Consider the following 17653-nt stretch of genomic DNA (forward strand, 5'->3'; position numbering starts at 1 on the left):
TGTATACGAATGGTGTCGTTGCATAGAGGTGGATCAGAGAATCACCCGCAGAAGAGCGACATTGTTGATATATACAGAGAAAAGGACGCTCGAGAAGAAAGACCCTGTGGCACCCCATAGAGACTGCCAGAGGTCGGACACAAACAGGCCTCCAATTGACACACTAGCTGAACTCTGTCTGCGAAGTAGTGTGGTGAACCAGGCGAGGCAGTCATTTGAGAAACCAAGGCTATTGAGTCTGCCGATAAGAATGCAGTGATTGACAGAGTCGAAAGCCTTGGCCAGTCGTGATGAGAGACGGCTGCACAGTACTGTCTTTTATCGATGGTGGTTATGATATCGTTTAGTACCTTGAGCGTGGCTGAGGTGCACCATGACAGCTCGGAAACCGTATTGCACAACGAGAAGGTACGGTGGGATTCGAAATGGGGTCCGGTGATCTGTTTGTTAACTTGGCTTTCGAAGACTTTAGAAAGGCAGGGCAGGATAGATATAGGTCTGTAACAGTTTGGGTCTAGAGTGTTTTAACGTTTAGAAATGTCAATAATCATCGCTTTCAAACTGGTTTCCGAAAGCGTTGATTAATATTGAAATATGCTGATATCCCCTTTATCTTTTCAAAATAATCTTTCAAGTAAAAAAACATGACACCAACTGTAGCAGTTTGGCACAGATCCATACACTGTGTGTGCCTCCAGTTGGCTGGCACACAGGTGGACAGAGCACGCTAATTAGCACTGATGGCTGCCTATGTCTTCGGTAAACAAGTAATGTAACATGGAGTTATCGCTGTGTTGGTACACTAACCCTATAAAGATGTGTAGTAATTGAACCTTTTGCTAATATGAAAGATACGATCCTTATGTTTCCCGAAACCCACCAATCAGGCCTTCATGGTGGAGTGGCCAGACGGAAGCCACTCCTCAGTAGGCACATAACAGCCCGCTTGGAGTTTGTCAAAAGGCCCCTAAAGACTCTCAGACCATGAGAAACAAGATTCTCTGGTCTGATGAAACCAAGATTGAACTCTTTGMRATGAATGCCAAGCGTCATGTCTGGAGGAAACCTGGCACCATCTCTACGGTGAAGCAAGGTGGTGGCAGCATTATGCTGTGGGGATGTTTATCAGTGGCAGGGACTGGGAGACTAGTCAGGATCGAGGGAAAGATGAACGGAGCAAAGTACAGAGAAATCATTGATGAAAACCTGCTTCAGAGCGCTCAGGACCTCAGATGGGGCGAAGGTTCACCTTCCATCAGGAAAACGACCCTAAGCACACAGCCAAGACCACGCAGGAGTGGCTTCAGGACAAGTCTCTGAATGTCCTTGAGTGGCCCAGCCAGAGCCTGGACTTGAACCCGATCTAACATCTCTGGAGAGAACTGAATATAGTTGTGCAGCGACCTTCCCCATCCAACCTGACAGAGCTGGAGAGGATCTGCAGAGAAGAATGGGAGAAACTCCCCAAATACCAGGTGTGCCAGGTTTGTAGCGTCATGCCCAAGAAGACTCAAGGCTGTAATCGCTGCCAAAGGTGCTTCAACAAAGTACTGAGTAAAGAGTCTGAATACTTATGTAAATGTGATATTTCCGTTTTTTATTTTTAATACATTTGCAAAAATGTCTAAAAACCATTTTTTGCTTTGTCATTATGTGGTATTATGTGTAGATTGATGGGGGGGGGGGGAAACGATTTAATAAATGTTATAATTGTCACGTTCCTGACCTGTTTTCTCTTGTTTTGTATGTCTTTATTGGTCAGGGCGTGAGTGTTGGGTGGGCAGTCTATGTTTTGTATTTCTATGTTGGGTTTTGTGTTCGGCCTGGTATGATTCTCAATTAGAGACAGGTGTGTATCGTTTGTCTCTGATTGAGAGTCATACTAAGGCAGCCAGGGTTTCACTGGTGTTTTGTGGGTGTTTGTTTCCTGTGTTAGCGTTTGGGCCACACAGGACTGTTGCAGGTTAGTCACGTTTGTTGTTTTGTTTATTTGTAGTGTTTGTTGGTTTGCCATTAAAATCATGAATACCTCCTACTCCGCATCTTGGTCCGATCCATGCTCCTCCTCGTCTGAGGAGGAGAACGACATTGACAGCCGTTACAATAATAAGGCTGTAACGTATCAAAATGAGGAAAAAGTCAAGAGGTCTGAATACTTTCCGAATGCTCTGTATCTGAGCCTCAATTATTTATTTGTTTAAGAATATGGTTAAAGAATTATGTGGGATGAACCTGTTATCTCCAGATCTGCAGCAAGATTACAAACCCTCTGCGCCGGGGGTTGGATAGCTGTGGCCTTGTGGATGTTCAGTAAAATAGGCTCAATCGGGACACAAAAAAACACTATTTCTGGAGTTCTTAAAATGTCCACCATCCTCTTCATCTTCTGTGTACTTGTAACACTGTATTTTATGATTGTCTTTCTTCATCGCGTGTTGAAAGTCTTATGAAATGTTCTCAATTTTGAAATGGTCCAGTTGTTTTCTTATTTAGTTTTAAGGTTCTGAGTTTGTATTTAAGAATCATATGAATAGACAAGAATACAAGTTATTTAAAGGAAACCCTATTAAACTAAAATCACATTTCATAAGACGTTCAACACGTGATGAAGAAAGGAGTACAGAGATAAGAGAGCGTAAAGGGATCAGAGGAAAAGTCCAAATGTACACACACTGACAGAGGAGAGAAAGAGAGAGAAAGAAGAGAAGAGAAGCATTACCACTCCTTACTGCATCCAGCCAATACTCTCGGGTCGTACATACCGGGTCGTACATACCGGGTCGTACATATAGGCTGAGTACAACAGACAAAGGCTCCTCCAACATGCCTTTTCATTTATTTAAAGCTGCATTTCGCTCCGCCCTTTAACAACGCTCCACCCATGTAAGAGAGAGAACTGCCTTCCCCTTGTTGAGTGAAASGTGAGGAATGGGAGCACAGCAGTTACTCTGTCTGGACCACCCCACCTCATCTCCTCCTGCTCCAATCCTCCATGTCTTCACTGTCTGATGAAAACTCTCTCATCTGCTCCAACTCCCATGTTTTCACTGTCTGATGAAAACTCCTCTTCCTCCTCTCAATCCTCCACGCCTTCACTTCTGATGAAAAACCTCCTCCTCCTCTCCAATCCTCCATATCTTCATGTCTGATGAAAACCTCCTCTCCTCCTGCTCCAATCCTCCACGCCTTCACTGTCTGATGAAAACCTCCTCTCCTCCTGCTCCAATCCTCCGTGTCTTCACTGTCTGATGAAAACCTCCTCTCCTCCTGCTCCAATCCCCCATGTCTTCACTGTCTGATGAAAACCCCCTCTCCTCCTGCTCCAATCCTCCATGTTTTCACTGTCTGATGAAAACCCCCTCTCCTCCTGCTCCAATCCTCCATGCCTTCACTCTCTGATGAAAACCTCCTCTCCTCCTGCTCCAATCCTCCATGTCTTCACTGTCTGATGAAAACCTCATCTCCAGAACAGAAACTTTTCAGGAAATATTTTCACATTAACGAACGTACAATTATGAAACTTCAGAAGCTATTTTGAATACATTTCTTGGTCCTAGAGTCATGAAATGTTCAGAATAGATTGAGTTGAGTTTACTGCTTTTAATAAATATAAATTAAAATGGGCAAAAATGGAGATACCAGGTTTAATCAGACAGCGACATGCAAACTGTTCAACCAGCTACAATTGTCAAAGGGATGTGCTTAAAAAATACGCTTCCCTTCCACTGTTTCAGCATAAAACTGGGTTGTGTTCATTAGGCGCCAAATGGAAGAAAATAGAGACTGAAACAGGGAGAGACTCCCTGGACTTGTCCGATAAGAAACACCCATTTCCATAGCAAAACAAATTAAATTGTTTCCCGTTGTGTGTCCTAATGAACACGACCCTACTCTTTCCAGACCCACTCAGGCATCAGTAATAAACGGATGGAGCAGGCAGGGGAAAGCCCAGAGAGACAACAGAACAAAAACCCAGAAGCAGAAGACAGGCAACACTGACTGACGGACCCCTCAGGCATCAGAGAGGCTCATTTAGTTGCAATTTGAAATGCCTTTTTTTTWATGATTAGATTTTAATTTGTGTGTTGTGCCTTTAGCTCCCCACCACCCAAACAAGAAAATAAAAAAATGAATTAAGATTTGGTCACAACAAAAAAAGAAAGGAATGGAAAAAGTGGTCAATGGTTAAATAGGGTAACGCAACATGATATCATAGGAAAATGTAATCCTGCCATGTTTTTGCAAAAATTTTAAATGTTTTTCTCAATAGATTGCAGTCAATGGGAAAAGATGTCACAGGGATGATCTTTCTCCTGTTTATATCATGTATGTCTGTCTCTCTACCTCATCTTTATCCAACCCTCATTCTCTTCTCTCACCCTCCATCCCTCTTGTGAGACCGTTGTGAGACAGGTTAGTTTTACCCTACTGATGATGTGTTGTTGCAATAGTGTTGTTGCAATCCCCCTCCCTCCCCTCTCTCTTTCACCATCCCTCCTTCACTCTCTCTCTCTGCCCCCCTTCTCTCTCTCCCTCCCCTCTCCCKCCTCTTGTCTGGCTGTTGACTCTCTCTCCCCTCTCACTCTCTCTTGCTCCTTCCTCCCCTTCCCTCCTTTCCCCTCCTCTCTCTCTCCTCCCCCTCTTTCCCCATCCCTCCTTCACCCTCTCCCCCTCTCTCCACCTCCCTCACTCTCTCCCTTTTCTCTCTCTCCTCCCCCCTCCATTCTCTCTCCCTCCTTTTGTCCCTGCCTCCCCCTATCTCTCATCTCTCTCGCGCTCTCCCTCCTATCTCTCCCACATACAGGCCGACAGATGGACAGACAGGCAGACACAGACAAACAGGCTGGCAGGCAGACTGAGCTAAAATGACTAATTTCACAGTGAGCTAAGACGCTAATATTTGTGTAAACTCTACATAGTTGCCTTCTGTGGATGTTACTGAGTAGGCTAATACCCATTTAATGGGTGCACACTCCTTAGGTAAGGCTATACAGTGCATATACAGTATGTATGCCCCCAATGCAATTATGCAGTCTAATAAATCCAGTGGTATTTGAACAGTTTTTTTGTCTGTTTATTGTAAAATGTATTAATTATTGTATTTATTTGTAAGTTATATAACAACATTCCAACGTTATTTATCATTATCTAGTCCAAATTCCACTATTGTGGATAATCCTTATTGTGTCAAGCTTCACACAGGTGCAGCTGGCCACCTGGCATATCTATAAGCGACTATTTACCAGCTGTGCACTCTCAAGCTCCAAGAGTCGATTTTTGTTTGTTTGCGGGATGTCTGTAGACACCGCAGAATTCGCGGACGGTTTTAAAATAGTATTTTTTCCAGCATCTTACAAACACTGTCAGCAGCGCCTCTAGGTGCCTCCTTGAACTACCCCAGCTCGGAGTCGGTTCGTTTCACACCTCAGGCCCTCCGCCTGCGCTGCGAGAGGGCGGAGAGAGAGATGAATGTGCTGCCAACAGACAAATCCGGGAGGAAAATCCGGTTGGCGCAGGCGAACCTAACGTTTCCACTCGTTTGGACAGAGGGCAGGTGCTATTAGAAGTCAGATCAAGAATATAAGCGTTCTGAGCTTTGATCAACGCTGGGAGCAATATTTGGTTGTTAGGGAAAATGGGAATAAAAAGTACATACATGTCTTTAGGAATGTAGTGCAGTAAAGGTTGTCAAATATATAAATAGTAAAGTACTACTTAAGTAGTGCTTTAAAGTATTTTTTACTTAAGTACTTTACACCACTCCCTAGTTGGCGTGTTGTGTGTTCTATGCCAGAGAAATATTCCTCTCGAGGCGCATTTAAAGTTACGAGTTCCAAAGGAAGGAAAACCTGCCGTCTGACAAGCAGTCGATGCACAACAATTCATGCAATCGCGGGGAAAACAGACGTTTTGATGACCTTTGTTAAAAAGTGGAGTTTCCCAGCTTTCCACTACGTTGTTTCTCAACTCCTAAATATGCGCGAACTGCACCATTTTAAACCGGGAGTTTATAGCAGCGTCATTTTTAAGCACGTTAACGTTACCACTTGCAATTGGCTGTGAGTGCCTAGGGGAGAGTGGGGCTAAATGTAACACGGGTCAATTGTAGGGTAACATGGGGTAAAACGCCACCCTACCTCCTGAAAATGTTTTGGGGGAGTGACTTAATTTTTTTTGACGAGACAGGTGACATTTTTCGTTGAGCAAGAGTAATGGCAACCAGGGAAAGTGTTGGGAGGGAAATGGTGCCATTCAGTGGTTTCTGTGAGAAGTACAGGCAGTGGACCTATTACCCTAACAGGTAGACCTACCTAATTCACTGTGTTTATGCAGGTCTTTTGGGTGGACATAAATTCATCATTGGGATGCTAACTAGTTAAAAGATTACATTTGGGATCTAGCTAATGATTAGCCCAATAGGATGAACACAGATAGACCACCCCATTACTCAGCCTATTTATTCATAGCTACTATGCTGCATCAGTTAGGCTACAGGAAATTATAGTTCTTGCTAACAGCGTATCTGATCATATGGACCATGCACAGGCTATGGCCAAAATATGTCAATTAAACTTTAACAAAGAATTTGACCAATATGTTATTGGGGTTATTTCTGGAGGTGGAAATGATATTTTAGATGGTTGTCAGCAGCATTTTAATTTCATTCATTTTGGAGTTGAATTGAATGAGTAGTTCCAAGTCAATCAGTACTACGTGGAGATTGGTATGTATCTTCTTCCCCCCAGGGAACAACKGTGTGCCAGACTGCAGTACTAGGAGCAGGTGTAACTGCTCTTTGCTAGTAGAGCATGCTACCACCTGGCTGTCCTCATACTGTCCCAGAACCACAGAGTGGAGTCCAGACAACATKTCTGACCAGGTGAAGAGCTTCATTCATATAGTTAACATACAACAGTGGAGGCTGGTGGGATGAGCTATAAGAAGGACGGGCGCCCCTAAGTGTGCTCTCTCTCCAGTTGCTGACCACTCACAGCTGCAGACAGTCAATACCTCATTCCAATAGACTGATGCATTTTTGCACAACAACAAAAAACCTATCAGAACGTCCTCACTGAATAGAGTTACTATGCAACTTTTACTCTGATCAACAGATGACTGACATCTCCAAAGGGGGGTCTTGTTTTATTTTTTATTCCTTTGATTGGTCACAATGTGTTTGTCAACTGACCGGTGTATTCATTAGCTTGATTGTGCGATTTCATGTCAACTCCTTGTCACGGTCAAATGTTTGGCTTGACAATGAACAACAGAGTTGGCAAGAGGACAAACATTGACACTCAGGCTATATTCATTCCACTACGGAATATTTATTTTAAACTTTGACAGGACCAAAAGTCTTTTATAGGTATTTTTACCTACTTGCCGGCTAGCTAAAAGGAAGTAACGTCGGTGTGACCACTTCCATAAGTAATGGAGACAACAGTAGATTAGTTTGTCATTTTCTGTGATTGTACATTGAAGTAAGCTAATTTATTTAAATCAGATATCATCTGTTTTAGCATTTATGGACCAAATACCTCTTCCTTCTCACCGGCATCCATTTTATACAGGAATTTTCTAGGGGCTTTATAGCTTAAACGGAATATACTGAGATTGGTGTTGTTAATCTTGTAATTACAATGCGTCTCAACACATCAAATGTGAATGAAAGTTCTGAAGTGGACCATTTCTTCTAGGTTGGTGCGCCTTTCCTCAATTTAGGGCTGGATTCAATCCATAAAAAATAGCTGAAGATCCGTGTTAAAATGAAGGTAATTTCCGTTTGGGCCGACATACGCAGCATCTACGGTGAAAGCGGTCTCTGCGACTGCGGGAACGTTGCCTTTTGTCAAATCGCGCTACAAAGCGGATCGACAAGTGCTACGGATTGATTGAATAGAGCCCTTACACTACCACTACAGTAAGTGTGAAAAATGAAGGAGGGGAAACAGAGGTGATGGGTTTTCCTACCAGCTGAGTACAGTTCGTGTTGGTCTGTCTTTCCTAGACAGCAGAGATTAATATTCCTAATGGTGAACCCATCCATGTAGTACATCCCAACAAAGACATGAACGCTGAGCTCTGATAACAGCAACGTTACATTTCAATGGTTTATTCTGCAGTATGTACAGATCATCCCTAGTAAAACTATTTTTACAGTATGTACAGGTTAAATCAACCCACTTTCTTATTAAGTTATAATGCTCACGCCTGCAGCAAAGTCTTGATATCCCAGAGAAAGTATTACATCGTCCATCACTAGGGACGCTACACCCTATTCCCTAGGTAGTGCACTACTTGACCAGAGACCTATGCACTGCATAGGGAATAGGGTATCATTACAGACAAAGCCAGACTGAAATTTAACATTGCTTCCTTTAACTCAATGGGTCAGACCTCCCTGTAACACAGTCTGACAAGCTGGACAATAAGGAGGATACATTTTACAGTCAAGGAGAAAAAAAGAAAAAAGTAACCTTTCACAGTTGGAAGGACAAGTACCAGTGACCTGAGATTTAAAAACACTTCACTTTGTTGTCACTGAACAAGAACTCAGGCCAGGTGTGTATTTGAAGGAGTACGGTCTCAGGCCAGGTGTGTATTTGAAGAAGTCCGGTCTCAGGCCAGGTGTGTATTTGAAGAAGTCGTCCGGTCTCAGGCCAGGTGTGTATTGGAAAGATCGTCCGGTCTCAAGGCCAGGTGTGTATTTGAAGAAGTCCGTCTCAGGCCAGGTGTGTATTTGGAAGAAGTCCCGTCTCAGGCCAGGTGTGTATTTGAAGGAGTCCAGTCTCAGGCCAGGTGTGTATTTGAAGAAGTCCCGTCTCAGGCCAGGTGTGTATTTGAAGGAGTCCCGTCTCAGGCCAGGTGTGTATTTGAAGAAGTCCGGTCTCAGGCCAGGTGTGTATTGAAGGAGTCCGTCTCAGGCCAGGTGGTATTTGAAGGAGTCCAGTCTCAGGCCAGGTGTGTATTTGAAGGAGTCCGTCTCAGGCCAGGTGTGTATTTGAAGAAGTCCGGTCTCAGGCCAGGTGTGTATTGAAGGAGTCCAGTCTCAGGCCAGGTGTGTATTTGAAGAAGTCCGGTCTCGAGCCAGGTGTGTATTTGAAGAAGTCCCGTCTCAGGCCAGGTGTGTATTTGAAGGAGTCCAGTCTCAGGCCAGGTGTGTATTTGAAGAAGTCCGGTCTCAGGCCAGGTGGTGTATTTGAAGGAGTCCGTCTCAGGCCAGGTGTGTATTTGAAGGAGTCCGGTCTCAGGCCAAGGTGTGTATTTGAAGAAGTCCGGTCTGTGTGTTGAATATGACTCCTCAGTATTGGGTAAACAGGGGGGGGGACAAAACCTGCATATGGATCATAAGATGTCAGGCAGTAGAAAAAGAAAATAATCTTGCTTTTATGTGTTCCAACAACAACAAGTTGTTCCTTCCTCCTCTCTCTTGGCTGTCTGAGTTTAAACAACACAAAACACAGAGCCAGGAGGGGGGAAAGGAGAGAAATAAAATACAGCCATAATTATTAATTGGTCATCGAATGTATTGATTGATAAGTCAAGTTCCCAGAATGCACCAGTAGGCATGTTTTAGTGGTCAGGTGGAGGGGGTGTGGTCTCGAGCTTGCGGAGACGACGGCGCCTCAGCTCTGAAGGGTTGGGCTCTCCGTCTTCCCCGACTTCCTCTCCATCCCTCTGGTCTTCACTGTCGCCCAACGTGGTAGAGTCTGGCTGGGAGAAACCTGTGGCCCCATTCACAGCTTCGGGTTCAGTGGCTGGAGAGAAGAGACAAAGGAGCGAAACTAAAGTGAGAAAATGTGTCTACAGTGTAAAAAAAATGCCGCTTCAAAATCCCACTAACGGCTAGTCCGGATTCCTAACTGAATAATTCTGTTTCACAATATCCGTCAGTCAATAGGCAGACTTACCTGACAGTCATTCTCCTGGGTTTCTGCACTAGTGGAGACTTAGTGCCTTCGCAAAGTATTCAGACCCCTTGACATTTTCCACTTTTAAAAAAATAAATTAGCAACATATTCTAAAAACATGTTTTCCACTTTGTCATTACTTTGTCATTGTGTGTAGAAAAACACGTTTTTTCTCCATACATTTTAGAATAAGGCTGTAACATAACAAAATGGGGGGGGGAAATCAAGAATGCACTGCACCTGTACTGCTCTGAGAGTCTTTCTCCTGGGTTTCTGCACTAGTGGAGGGAGGAGATGATCCACTGGCCTCGCCAGCAGCGCTGCTGGTTTCAGACTGAGGAGGACTGAGGAGCAAAGGAGCAGTATGATAATCATATGCTAAACAATAAGGGAAATGTTGACCCACATAAAAATGAAAACAAGGCATCGTTACGTGAGCGTGGCGACGGTAGTGAGGTATTGGTCGATGTTGAGCATGGCAGCGTCCAGTAGAGTGTGAATGTTGTGGAGACACTGCAGTCTGGCCTCCAGGCCTCTACGGCCCTCCTGCTCCAGCTCCCTCAGCTCAGCCTCTGACATGGTGGACAGGGCCGGGGGAGGAGGGGGCATGGATGACACTGGGACAGAACACACAGCATAACAAGGTTATTCAAGATGCCAGCCTTACAGATTTGTGAACAACCCTCCTCCCGGCAACTTGGTAAATAAGAACAAATTTGTTGCTTGAAATGTTGAAAATGGTGGCCCATCTACAGTATATCATGATGGAGGCTTCATTTATAAGTTAAGGAGTAAGAATGACTCTAGCTCTTACCAAACGGTGGAGGTGGTGGTGGCATAGTCAGCCATGGAGCTGAGGGGAACGGTGGGGGAGGGAAAGAGGGGAAGGGGAACCCAGGCATAGGGCCTCCTGGAGCAGGAGCAGCACCGACTGTACTGGCCCCAGTGGTGCCTGATTCATACAAAGAGAAATTATGACTTCAATGTTCACAGAATGTTAGGATGGACACTTTAGGGCTGGTCTCCCAGACCCAGAGGAAGTCTAGTCCTGGACCAAAAAGCATGCTCAATTGAGAATCTCTATTGAACGGGCCATTTTCGTCATCTAGGTCCAGAGAAACAACCTCTTCAATTGGTTAATAGCTAGCTATTATACTAGAATGTCAAAATGCCAGTCTAAGTACCAGAGAGGAGAAACGACACTCACCAGCTCCCTGAGTCTGAGCTGCCTCTGTGGCCCCTACTGCCTCTGTGGCCCCTGGGGCGCCAGCAGCACCAGCAGGGGGGGCCGCTCCAGGGAAGGGGCCCCAGAAAGGAAACAGCCCTGGGGGGAAGTGGGGCATCATTCCAGGGCCAACTAGAGACAAGAAGGAGAAGCATGTCAGTCAGCTGCTTGCCTGGGAGTCAACCCACTTTATATCTAGTAACTTAATGAAACTATTACTAGGTTCCTATAAGATGCCTAGTAACTTCCTGAACCCATTACTAGGTTAGTATCAGATACCTAGTAACTTCCTGAACCCATTACTAGGTTAGTATCAGATACCTAGTAACTTCCTGAACCATTACTAGGTAGTATCGATACCCAGTACTTCCTGAACCCATTACTAGGTTAGTATCAGATACACAGTACTTCTGAAACCATTACTAGTTAGTATCAAGATACCTAGTAACTTCCTGAAACCCATTACTAGGTTAGTACCAGATACCAGTAACTTCCTGAACCCATTCTAGGTTAGTATCAGATACCCTCAGTACCTTCCTGAAAACCATTATCTAGGTTAGTAATCAGATACCTAGTAACTTCCTGAACCCATTACTAGGTTAGTATCAGATACCTAGTAACTTCCTGAACCCATTACTAGGTTAACATCAGATACCGTAAAAGCCTTGGTTTCATGCATGTTAACATTAGAAGTTTGTTCTATTCACTGCCCTAGCACACTCTGCCAACCCGGATGTCCTAGCCGTGTCTGAATCCTGGCTTAGGAAGACCCCCCAAAACCCTGAAATTCCATCCCTAACTATAACATTTTCCGACAAGATAAAACTGCCAAAGGGGGCGGAGTGGCAATCTACTGAAGAGATAGCCTGCAGAGTTCTGTCATACTATCCAGGTCTGTACCCAAACAATTCGAGCTTCTACTTTTAAAAATCCACCTCTCCAGAAACAAGTCTCTTACTGTTGCCGCTTGCTATAGACCACCTTCTGCCACCAGCTATGCCCTGGACACCATATGCGAATTGATTGCCCCCCATCTATCTTCAGAGCTCGTGCTGTTGGGACATGCTTAACACCCCGGCCATCCTACAATCTAAACTTGATGCTCTCAATCTCTCACAAATTATCAATGAACCCACCAGGTACAACCCCAAATCCGTAAGCACAGGCACCCTCATAGATACCATCCTAACCAACCTGAACTCCAAATACACCTCTGCTGTCTACAACCAGGATCTCAGCGATCACTGCCTCATTGCCTGTAATGGGTCCGCGGTGAAACGACCACCCCTCATCACTGTCAAACACTCCCTAAAACACTTCAGCGAGCAGGCCTTTCTAATCGACCTGGCCCGGGTATCCTGGAATGATATTGACCTCATCCCGTCAGTAGAGGATGCCTGGTCATTCTTTAAAAGTACTTTCCTCACCATCTTAAATAAGCATGCCCCATTCAAGAACTGTAGAACCAGGAACAGATATATCCCTTGGTTCACTCCAGACCTGACTGCCCTTGACCAGCACAAACACATCCTGTGGCGTTCTGCATTAGCATCGAATAGCCCCCGCGATATGCAACTTTTCAGTAAAGTTAGGAACCAATATACACAGGCAGTTTGGAAAGCAAAGGCTAGCTATTTCAAACAGAAATTTGCATACTGTAGCACAAACTCAAAAAAGTTCTGGGACACTGTAAAGTCCATGGAGAATAAGAGCACCTCCTCCCAGCGGCCCACTGCACTGAGACTAGAAAACACTGTCACCACAGATAAACGCGCGATAATTGAAAACTTCAATAAGCATTTTTCTACGGCTGGCCATGCTTTCCACCTGGCTACCCCTAACCTGGTCAACAGCCCTGCACCCCTCACTGCAACTTGCCCAAGCCTCCCCCATTTCTCCTTCACCCAAATCCAGATAGCTGATGTTCTGAAAGAGCTGCAAAATCTGGACCCCTACAAATTATCAGGTTTAGACAATCTGGACCCTCTCTTCCTAAAATTATCCGCCGAAATTGTTGCACCCCCTATTACTAGACTGTTCAACCTCTCTTTCGTATCATCTGAGATCCCCAAAGATTGGAAAGCTGCCGCGGTCATCCCCCTCTTCAAAGGGGGAGACACTCTAGACCCAAACTGTTATAGAACTATATCCATCCTGCCCTGCCTTTCTAAAATCTTCGAAAGCCAAATTAACAAACAGATCACCGAGCATTTCGAATCCCACCGCACCTTCTCCACCATGCAATCTGGTTTCCGAGCTGGTCATGGATGCAACTCAGCCACGCTCAAGGTCCTAAAAGATATCATAACCGCCATCGATAAAAGACAGTACTGTGCAGCCGTCTTCATCAACCTGGCCAAGGCTTTCGACTCAATCACCGCATTCTTATCGGCAGACTCAATAGCCTACTTCTCAGATTGAGTTCAGTGTGTCAAATCGGAGGGCCTGTTGTCCGGACCTCTGGCAGTCTCTATGGGGGTGCCACAGGGTTCATTTCTCAGGCCAACTCTTTTCTCTGTATACATCATTGATGTCGCTCTTGCTGCTGGTGATTCTCTGATCCACCTCTACGCAGACGACACCATTCTGTATACTTCTGGCCCTTCTTTGGACACTGTTAACAAACCTCCAAACGAGCTTCAAAGCCATACACTCCTTCCGTGGCCTCCAATTGCRTTTAAATGCAAGCCAAACGAAATGCATGCTCTTCAACCGATCGCTGCCTGCACCTACCCACCCGTCCAGCATCACTACTCTAGACGGTTCTGACTTAGAATATGTGGACAACTAGAAATACCTAGGTGTCTGGTTAGACTGTAATATCTCCTTCCAGACTCACATTTAGCATGTCCAATCCAAAATTAAACCTATAATCGGCTTCCTATTTCACAACAAAGCATCCTTCACTCATGCTGCTAAACATACCCTTGTAAAACTGACCATCCTACCGATCCTTGACTTCGGCGATGTCATTTATAAAATAGCCTCCGACACTCTACTCAGCAAATTGGATGCAGTCTATCACAGTGCCATCCGTTTTGTCACCAAAGCCCCATATACTACCCACCACTGCGACCTGTATGCTCTCGTTGGCTGGCCCTCGCTTCATATCCGTCGCCAAACCCACTGGCTCCAGGTCATCTATAAGTCTTTGCTAGGTAAAGCCTCGCCTTATCTCAGCTCACTGGTCACCATAGCAGCACCCACCCGCAGCACGCGCTCCAGCAGGTATATTTCACTGGTCTCCCCCAAAGCCAATTCCTCCTTCGGCCGCCTTTCCTTCCAGTTCTCTGCTGCCAATGACTGGAACGAACTGCAAAAATCACTGACGCTGGAGACTCATATCTCCCTCACTAGCTTTAAGCACCAGCTGTCAGAGCAGCTCACTGCACATAGCCAATCTGTAAATGGCCCATCCAACTACCTCATCACCATGGTATTTATTTTGCTCCTTTGCACCCCAGTATCTCTACTTGCACACTCATCTTCTGCACATCTATCACTCCAGTGTTTAATTTGCCATACTGTAATAATTTCGCCACTACGGCCTGTTTGCCTCACCCCCCTTATCCTACCTCATTTGCACACACTGTATATATACTTTATTGTATTATTGACTGTATGTTTGTTTATTCCATGTGTAACTCTGTGTGGTTGTTTGTGTCGCACTGCTTTGCTTTATCTTGGCCAGGTCGCAGTTGTAAATGAGAACTTGTTCTCAACTGGCCTACCTGGTTAAATACAGGTGAAATAAAAAAATGCACAGTAACTTTTTGAAACCATTACTAGGTTACTATCAGATACACTACATGGCCAAAAGTATGTGAACATCCCTTCAAATTTGTGGATTCGGCTATTTCAGCCTCACCTGTTGCTGACAGGCATATAAAGTCGAGCACACAGCCATGCAATCTCCATAGACAAACATTGGCAGTAGAATGGCCTTACTGAAGAGCTCAGCGACTTTCAACGTGGCACCGTCATAGGATGTCAGTATGTCAAATTTCTGCCCTGCAAGAGCTGCCCCGGTCAACTGTAAGTGCTGTTATTATAATAAAATAAAATAAATAAAAAGTTTTAAAAATCCATGAAACTACATTTGACGTTAGACAATGGGTGTGTTGTTCTGTGTGGTGCTACCCACCGTTCCCAGGTGGACCAGGGACAGGGGCGTTGGCAGGTGCTGCTGGGGCAGGAGGCTGGGCAGGCGCTGGGGCGGGAGGCTGGTTGGGGTTAGAGGCCCGGAGGACATCCATACGACATGTAGGACACGTCTGCTGTCTCTGGAACCAGGAACGAAGGCAACTGAGATACAAAATGAAGGGAAAAGGTTAGTTAGCTACACTGAGCTGGTGACATAAATGGTGATGGAATGTATTCATATGACTAGTCAAATATATATAAAAAAAATACATGCATCGTATTTGCTACTTTCTGATACGTTTCTGTCTAAAACAGTACTAGTGAAGACGTATCCATAAAATACCTTGCGTGGAAGATATGGTTGCAAGGAAGTTTCTTGGCTCCAGTCACCATTTCTTCACGACAGATGATACACACGTTGTCTGAAGCCAGCAGATCTTCAGGAGTGGCATCTGGGTAACTGAAGAGATACATACAGAGTTAATAGACCATGGACTAGTCCACCGATGTTTATATCAAAAAATATAAAAAAATATTCCTAAATGATGAATATGGTAAGAGGAATGATTTTTTAAATTGTTGAGAGACAAAATAACAAATAAAAAAAGACAGATGCATAGCACACTCACAGTGTATTCATGTTGCGGATGGCTCGCCGCGACATTACAGCATCCGTAACAGCTTTCTTGAACTGCCTAAAAGAATAGAATCCAGAAATTCAAGTGTTCTAATGGTTTACGTCTGCCTCTAATAACAACAAAACAAATAGAGAAGACAATCTGTTGGCCGGGTAACATATGGAGGTCTTCAGAGAGCCCTGGCTTCTAGGTCTAAGAATTTAGAACGGTATCTTTATTTTAGGGTTTAGAGCAGCTGTGTTGCTCACCTCATCGCCAGGTACATGGGCCGGATGGCGAATAGGGGGAAGGTGTGCACCTTTATCATGATGGTCATGAACGCCATGTACAGGACGACCTTGATGAAACCTGGGGGGGGGGGGGGAGATTTTAATGTCTTAAACATCCCACTTCAGTGTATGCGTGTGATATACACACACACACTACCATTCAAAAGTCTGGGGTCACTTGGCAAAAACATTTCTCAGGCTATTCCATGCGAGAAATTGCCAAGAAACTGAAGATCTGGTTCAATGCTGTGTCCTACTCCCTTCACAGAACAGCGCAAACCGGCTCTAACCAGAATAGGAGTGGGAGGCCCCGGTGCACAACTGAGCAAGAGGACAAGTACATTAGGGTGTCTAGTTTGAGAAACAGACGCCTCACAAGTCCTCAACTGGCAGCTTCATTAAATAGTACCCACAAAACACCAGTCTCAATGTCAACAGTGAAGAGGCGACTCTGGGATGCTGGTCTTCTAGGCAGTTGGAAAGAAAAAGCCATATCTCAGACTGGCCAATAAATAGAAAAGAACACAGTCTGAGATATGGCTTTTTCTTTCCAACTGCCTAGAAGACCAGCATCCCAGAGTCGCCTCTTCACTGTTGATGTTGAGACTAGGGATCTGCTGGTACTATTTAATGAAGCTGCCAGTTGTGGACTTGTGAGGCATCTGTTTCTCAAACTAGACACTAATGTACTTGTCCTCTTGCTCAGTTGTGCACCGGGGCCTCCCACTCCTCTTTCTATTCTGGTTAGAAAGAGTTTGTGCTGTTCTGTGAAGGGAGTAGTACACAGCGATCTTCAGTTTCTTGGCAATTTCTCGCATGGAATAGCCTTCATTTCTCAGAACAAGAATAGACTGACGAGTTTCAGAATAAAGTTCTTTGTTTCTAGGTCATTTTGAGCATGTAATCGAACCCACAAATGCTGAGGCTCCAGATTCTCAACTAGTCTAAAGGCCAGTTTTATTGCTTCTTTAAAATCAGAACAACAGTTTACAGCTGTGCCAACATAATTGCAAAAGCGTTTTCTAATGATCAATTAGCCTTTTAAAATGATAAACTTGGATTAGCTAACACAACGTGCCATTGGAACACAGGAGTGATGGTTGCTGATAATGGGCCTCTTGACGCCTATGAAGATATTCCATAAATCAGCCGTTTCCAGCTACAATAGGCATTTACAACATCAACAATATCTACACTGTATTTCTGACCAATTTGATGTTATTTTAATGGACAAAAAAAGTGTTTTTCTTTAAAAAAAAATAAGGACATTTCTAAGTGACCCCAAACAGCATGTTCAATGAACATGCTTTTCATTCTCAGAAATGTGGCTTAATGTGGATCCAAGAAACTGGACCTTTAAAGTTGTACAGCAAGTGTAGAGTATATTTAGCGATACAGGTATCATACCAGTGTAGAGTATATTTAGCGATACAGGTATCATACCAGTGTAGAGTATATTTAGCGATA

At 44.5% G+C, this 17653-nt stretch overlaps 1 protein-coding gene and 1 long non-coding RNA gene across 10 annotated transcripts in view; one reads left to right on the forward strand and one right to left on the reverse strand.

The window, feature by feature from the left end:
- The first annotated feature begins 8534 nt into the window (after positions 1–8534).
- LOC139028107 (uncharacterized) lies at positions 8535–9298 on the forward strand. 8 transcript variants are annotated; one of them, XR_011480270.1, is made up of 7 exons: positions 8542–8664; positions 8701–8720; positions 8751–8898; positions 8930–8961; positions 8994–9026; positions 9059–9190; positions 9224–9298. It is a non-coding gene; the product is annotated as an uncharacterized lncRNA (long non-coding RNA). The 8 variants fall into 8 exon arrangements; XR_011480269.1 differs by having other exon boundaries at positions 8543–8664; positions 9092–9190; XR_011480268.1 differs by lacking the exon at positions 8930–8961 and having other exon boundaries at positions 8543–8664; positions 8751–8913; positions 8976–9026; positions 9092–9190.
- The window catches only part of LOC111967177 (E3 ubiquitin-protein ligase synoviolin), a 16626-nt gene continuing 8196 nt past the window's right edge, over positions 9224–17653 (reverse strand). For both annotated transcript variants that reach the window (XM_023992039.2, XM_023992038.2), the window contains exons 8-16: positions 16166–16265; positions 15909–15974; positions 15623–15739; positions 15281–15441; positions 11119–11268; positions 10726–10863; positions 10345–10528; positions 10152–10255; positions 9224–9758 (exon numbers count right to left, since the gene is read on the reverse strand). In XM_023992039.2, coding sequence (XP_023847807.1) covers positions 9574–9758; positions 10152–10255; positions 10345–10528; positions 10726–10863; positions 11119–11268; positions 15281–15441; positions 15623–15739; positions 15909–15974; positions 16166–16265 — 1205 coding nt within the window. In that variant the 3' untranslated portion in view covers positions 9224–9573. The remainder of the gene's footprint in view (positions 9759–10151; positions 10256–10344; positions 10529–10725; positions 10864–11118; positions 11269–15280; positions 15442–15622; positions 15740–15908; positions 15975–16165; positions 16266–17653) is intronic.

This window comes from Salvelinus sp. IW2-2015, linkage group LG8, assembly GCF_002910315.2.
Source record: "Salvelinus sp. IW2-2015 linkage group LG8, ASM291031v2, whole genome shotgun sequence".
Classification (NCBI taxonomy): domain Eukaryota; kingdom Metazoa; phylum Chordata; class Actinopteri; order Salmoniformes; family Salmonidae; genus Salvelinus; species Salvelinus sp. IW2-2015.